We start from the raw sequence: 6,850 nt of genomic DNA on the forward strand, positions 1-6,850 counted from the left end.
CACCAAAACAAGCTGATTCAAACACATTGAGCACAAATGATGAAGAAAAGTAATGTTGAGGTGAAAAGATCCTGCAGCATTTGAGACACTTGAGCTGATGAATCACATTCACACATTTGTAAGTGTGACTAAGCGTCCACACAAGTGAAAGTCTGAGTACTTTTGGATGTCAATAACGATGATGTACAAACCCTGAAGTAGATGATGGTGGCAGCCAGCAGCACACCTAAACTCTGCAGTAAATCTCCCAGCGCGTGAATGAAAGCGGCCCTCACGCTGGTGCTCCTGTGCTCTTCTGTGAAGCCGTGACTGTGAGAGTGACGGACCGGAGACTGATGGAGAATGAATGCCAAACTGATGGAAACACACATGAAAACACTGTACAAGAAGATGCCATTTCCCAACAAACACTACTAATGACATCAAATAGCATCACTCACAAGATGTTGAGCGCTACAGCACATGCAGCTGTGATCATCATGACGTCACTGTGTATCTCATAATCATCACTGATGAGCCTCTGAACAGCAAAGAGAACAAGAACCACCGTCACTGTCCAGATGGACAGAACAGACAGAAGAGCCCCTAAAACCTCTGGACGAAACAAATGACAGAAACACTGTGGAACAGATGGAATAGTTGTGTACTGTATGTGGCAAAAGTTTGGAATCATTAAGATTTTTAGTGTTTTTGAGAGAAGTGGCTGCAATTATTTGATCAAAAATTCAGTAATAACAGCGACTTTATGAAATATTACTACAATTTAAAGAACTGTTTTAAAATGTAATTTATTTTTTAATTTTCAGTAGCCATTACTTCAGTGTCACATAATCCTTCAGAAATCATTCTAATTTGCTGATTTGCTGCTCATGAAACATTTCTGATTATCATCAATGTTGAAAACAGTTGTGCTGCTTCATATTTGTAGAAGAAAAAAATTACTTTTATTGAGCAAGGTTGCATTAAACTGATCACAAGTGACAGTAAAGACATTTATAATGTTACAAAAGAATTATATTTCAGATAAATGTTGTTCTTGAGAACTTTCTATTCAGCAAAAAATCCTGAACAAAAAAATGTAGCATGGTTTCCACTAAAATACCAAGCAGTAAAAACATTGTTGATAATAAATGTTTCTTGAGCATCAAATCGGCATATTAGAAGGATTTCTGAAGGATCATGTGACACTGAAGACTGGAGTAATGATGCTGAAAATTCAGCTTTGTATCACAGGAATAAATTACATTTGAAAAAATATTCAAATAGAAAAGAGTTATTTTAAATTGCAATAATATTTCACAGTATTACTGGAGTAATGATGCTGAAAATTCAGCTTTGTATCACAGGAATAAATTACATTTGAAAAAATATTCAAATAGAAAAGAGTTATTTTAAATTGCAATAATATTTCACAGTATTAGTTTTTTCTGTATTCATAATCAAATAAATGCAGCCGTGGTAAGCATTTCTTTGTACGTGCATATAACTATATATATATATATACACACCTGATCGATGCCATCCAAAGGTCAGATGTTTGGACGGTGGTCTAGAGGAAATCCACAATGAGAAGAGACTGATCGAAATGCTGCCAAAGTCAGTGAGAAGATGTGCAGCATCCGTCATTATAGCAAGACTGTGAGCAGCGTAACCACCTGCAAGAGCAGAACGTCAGCACACAAGTCTTAAATGCATCTAAAGGTAACAGTAAGTTCATGCCCATTTACTTTTGCAATCAGCAGGTTATACAGCAGACTAGGCCCTTTAAACAGAGCATGTCCTTTTATTCTCACCAATGACTTCTCCGATCATGAAGATCAAGCACACAGCACATGTGATGAGTAACCTCCTCCGGGCCCGTCTTTTGCCCTGCTGCTTCAAGCGTGTTTCTTTCAGGCTGTGACAATGTAACGCTCGAGTGTCATGTTTACACTCAAACTGAGTGCCGAGGCATTCATCCTCTGAATTATCCAGAAGACTAAAAGAAACAGAATGAAGAAGATCAAATACTTCAAACAAGTCAGATTGGTTAACTGAATTTAAGAGACTTACCTCAAAAGTTCAAGCGAGTCCGTCAAGGTCTTGTCCTGCTTGTTCTCCAAATTCATCATGGAGACAATTAACAAAAAATCGTGCTTGTATTTACAGGACAGATTTTGAAAAGAGCAAGTCAAAAATTTTAAAACTGTTTGTAGATAAACTTATGTGAAGTTTGCAGTTGGACTAAAGCCATATGCTCTTTCACACGCTGCTGCTATAACATGTCAGAAAAATGTGTCGGTGCAGTGAAACCATGTTTAGATTTCATCAAGGTCACATTGCAAAACTAGCGATGAAAGAAAAAACTGGAGGGTTTGGAAAACAGATGCTCACATTTGCACGTGACGTCACGGCTAACAGGGAACCTTCTCAGAACAGGTCATTTTTGAACAAACGTTCTTCAAGTAACGTTCACAGAATGTTCGTTTAAAGTTATCTGGTCTCTAATAGTGCGATCAAAACGTTAGCACAAAAACACTATTTAAACATTATCCATGGAACGTTTTTCTGAATCATTTCAGTTGGACGTTTTCTAATGTTTTTTTAAATGTTACTACTTGTTACAGATGGTTTAGACAACTTTCAAAAGCAACATTTCCATAATGTCTGCTAAATTGAAAATCCCCTTTAATGTTTTTATCTAACATTCACATAACCGAGAAAAAACCTTTTGAACATTCAGAAATAACGTTTGCAGAACTTTAGCAAAACGTTCTTAAAGCAGATTTTGTTTTGCTTGCATATTTCACTGCTGTACAGATTCACATAAACTGACATAAAGAAACTCACATTAAAAGCTTGAGTAGATACAGTAATCGACTATATTTATTAATCTTTCATAATTCCACATAGAAATCATGCAGAAATCATATAATTTCAATTATAAACAAAACGTTTTTACACACAGAATCTCAGACTAAACCATCCCTGAGGCCGTGCAATATTACCACAATAAACGAAACATTCACCTGCTTTATCACCAGTGAGACATGATTTCAGTGGTGCTTTAAACTCTGAACCCCTGCCTTAATGATCATATTGCATAATGTTCATTATTTATGCATTCGCTTGAATCTTCAAAAAATCAACATCATACCAAATTAGGTTAATTCAAGGTTTGCTTGCAACGGTAGCTAAATACACCACATATAGTTGTCTGTTAGATAAACTATCAATGTTTATGTGCATATACAGATAAGAAAATACTGTTGGACTTATTCCTTATCATGTATTGGAGCCTTAATGACTTCACATTGTACAAATACAGCATTACCAATAAAAACTTTATGTCCTTAAGAATTACTGTGATGTAATACACACGAAATGCATGTATTAGGTTTCACTGGAAAAGCATGGTTTAACATATACACAATGTACGAGATGGTAAATAGAAAAAGAAATCAAGCAAATCAATTAATCTGGTGTTGTTATATAAACAGAACATTTTTATGGTATTACTTCAGGTTGACTTTGTCGTGCAAGATATGTTTGATTGTACTCTAGAGGTCATTTAAAGCAACTGTATGTACGTTTTTAGCTATATTTATGTTTTGATATATTTACGACTCACTCAACTGTTGGGGGCTCCAAAGTCGCAAAATACACAAAACTACATACAGCTGCTTTAAATGGCGCATCATTGAAGCATTACAATATAAAGTGTCTCTGCAATAAAACTCATGAGACATTCAAGGAACCAAAAGGCAATTATAAAATTATGTAAACAAAAATAGCATTATGTGTGGAGATCAAATGAGCCACATAAACCGCACAGGCACTGTGTAATATAAACCACTGACGCTCGAACACATTTCTAGAGCAGTGTCCTCATTTCTACAGCCAGAAACAGGGAAGAGACAGTCTCCTCAACAAGTCTAGAGGTTGTTGTTGTTTGCTCTATTCATGTGCCACATGTACATCTGGAGTGATCAGTACAGAAGTGTCTCCATCTGCACGACAACACAGCAAAATAACCCTCAGAATCGGAATTTTAATGCCATTTTGTTGCCAAAAAGTACATCACATCACACGGAATATAACGTGCTATTGCTAATAACTGGTGCTGATATTCACCTGAGTTTTTAGGAATAGGCATTCCTACAATCACAGTGTCTCCTGTTAAACAACACAAAGAAAGTAATAGTTAAGTAATAGAAACAAAATAAGAAGAGTTAGCAATATTAGCAAGACGTCACTTCAATGAGTGTTTCGTGATTGATGAATTTGACTATTTATATGATAATTCCAATATTTTTATACACTACCATTTGTTCATGCTCACCAAGGCTGCATTTATTTGATTACAAATACAGTGAATGTACTGATAAAAACAGTAATATTGTGAAAAAATATTACAATTTAAAATAACGGTTTTCTATTTGAATATAATTTGAAATGTAATTTATTCCTGTGATGCAAATAGAATTTTCAAATGTCTTTACCTTCACTTTTGATCAATTTCATGTGTCCTTGCTTAATAAAAGTATTAGAAAAAATCTTACTATTATCTACCTATCTTATCCATCCATCCATCACACAAAAACACATCTGTTGTTCACCTGAATTTCCAGGTGCAGGACTGGGAATAGGCTGTCCTGTTATTACGGTGTCATTGCCTGTAAATCACAAAAAATACAGTGATTTGCATGATTTACAGTGCTCTCTTCTTTATTAACAATTACAGGCAGAATCTGGTAAGCTTGTGTTTGCGGTCTCCAGAGCTCCCGCTCCTCACCTCTGTTCTGCTCCTCTGACATCTCCGCCTCCAGCTCATCTGGATCCACATAGTGGATATTGTCTTCGTTCTCCGAACCGCCACATTTACCGCAACAGCAACAACAGCAGCAAAAGCAGCAGCAACATGTGAAGATCACTCCCAATCCCAGGAGCGCCTGAACCCAAAAATAGAAAACAATTAGGTGATTACACCGCTCGTCATCGTGTTTGCTGAATGAAATCTAATACTTGTTTCTTACTAATTTTGGGCTGCCGATTCCATTTTTGCTTTCAACAAGCATTTGTAAGGTGAAGAATCTTGTATTGTTGCTTAATCAGCAGCAAAAACTGCACAAAGACATGGTTGCTATCTTCCTCTGAGCCAGATTACAACTATTTCTTCAATTCTCAGCTGATTTTAATATGCATGAATGATTCTGAAGACATTTTTTAATGGCTAATCTTGATTTCAAGGTTAAAATTATGGCCAGTGACAGAAGAAAATGCAAACATCAGCCAGATGTTTTCTGTTGCATCTGCGGATATTTTACGGCATCCAAAAAGCAACCGAAAATGACAGATTTTGTGAATTTTGAAAAATCTTATTTTGACATTAAATGGAGTATTTGAACATATGTTTCCACTCCTTTGCAGATTGTAAGTTAAATGATACATTCTAAATACTTATTTTTGTCATTAAAACCAAAACTTTTGACATTTGCTGTTTTTGTTATTTTGGTAAGTGCATTAAAGCTGATACATATATATATATATAATTTTAAAAATCTTCAATCTTATTTTGTCAAAAAACTGGAATGTTTATTAATATTTTTGAACTCCACATCATCAAATCAGATAATCTTAGGCCTTTTTTCCCCCCCAAATCAGCAGATTTTTTAGATGCAATGCTATTATGGTGGTCATTTCACTGTTGTGACTTTTATTATTTACACTGCACATAAAAATAGAAATAAAAACAAATAAGAAACAAACTACTCACCTTAAACCAGCATTTGGACATGAGGAAGTAGTATTTAACGCCCTCCTCTCCGAACTGGTCTGCGGCGTAGAGGCCCATGGAGCCATATTCGTCGTAGATCTGTCGTTTGGTGTCGTCGTTGAGGATGGTGTTGGCATTGTTGATCTCTTTGAACTTCTCCGCTGCTTCTGGGTTGTTGGGGTTCTTGTCTGGGTGATACCTCAGTGCCAGTTTCCTTATGGTGGGGATTTATAAAACAAAGCCTTTAGAGGGGAGTTGCATTTGTGATTTCTTGATAAACATAAGCTATAAACCAGAATACCTGTAGGCTTTCTTAATATCTTCAGATGAAGCTCCTTTCGCCAAGTCTAATGTCTGGTATAAACTCTCTCCAGCTCGGGACAGCTTGCGCTGAGGTCGGCTTGAATCTGTCATTGTTAAATTCTGCTAAAAACACTAAAGATTGAAGATCACTAATGGATACAGTCATTATGCCATCCTTTCTTATAGTCAAAATAGTTTTTATTCTTATATGAAAGTATTTGGACACGTGTGCCTTATTAAAAATGAATGCCATTGCATTAGGTAAAGTATCAAAGCAAAATGGACACCTGTGTGAACTAACATTATACATCCACTAATAATCACCAAAAGCACTAGCTGATTAAAACACATTGAGCAATAATGATAAATTAACAATGACATTCATACATGTAGAGTATGACCTAGGAGTCCAAATAGGGCAATATGTGCATACAGTACAGTGCATATCAAAACAAAAAGTATTCCTTATCCATTTAAAAAGATATTAAGTATACAGAAATATTAACTAAATTACTAAAGCATTTTATATTTTTATTTTCAGTAGTCTGGCGCTGATTTGAGCTCAGGCCTGTTAGAGATCATCACCTGACTGAGAACATGCATGAATTAATAATCAATGAAATCGATCACTTACCGTTTATGAAAAGAAGTCGATTTTTAATAAAGTTACTTGTGTATTAATTTCTACTATTATTGACAGCGTTTAAACGGCGAAAAGTGAAGCGGAGCCATTGATCTTCAGCAGAGTTTAGACCAGGAAGTAGGAAATAAACTTTCTCCTACGTCAAGCAC

General features: G+C 35.6%; 1 protein-coding gene and 1 pseudogene across 1 annotated transcript; both read right to left on the reverse strand.

Annotated features, from left to right (window-relative positions):
* Positions 1-2,108, reverse strand: part of LOC107733555 (zinc transporter 2-like) — a 9,469-nt pseudogene extending 7,361 nt beyond the window's left edge.
* A 720-nt stretch (positions 2,109-2,828) lies between these two features.
* On the reverse strand, positions 2,829-6,850 carry dnajc5gb (DnaJ (Hsp40) homolog, subfamily C, member 5 gamma b). Its single transcript, XM_016545254.1, has 7 exons — positions 6,693-6,850; positions 6,057-6,190; positions 5,756-5,969; positions 4,775-4,931; positions 4,599-4,655; positions 4,114-4,155; positions 2,829-3,989 (listed from the first exon to the last, which is right to left on the reverse strand). Exons 2-7 carry the CDS (start codon positions 6,167-6,169, stop codon positions 3,937-3,939), a joined length of 636 nt encoding a protein of 211 aa, XP_016400740.1. The 5' UTR covers positions 6,170-6,190; positions 6,693-6,850; the 3' UTR covers positions 2,829-3,936.

The sequence above is a fragment of the Sinocyclocheilus rhinocerous genome, unplaced genomic scaffold (assembly GCF_001515625.1).
Source record: "Sinocyclocheilus rhinocerous isolate Xijiao unplaced genomic scaffold, SAMN03320098_v1.1 scaffold853, whole genome shotgun sequence".
In the NCBI taxonomy this organism is placed as follows: Eukaryota; Metazoa; Chordata; class Actinopteri; order Cypriniformes; family Cyprinidae; genus Sinocyclocheilus; species Sinocyclocheilus rhinocerous.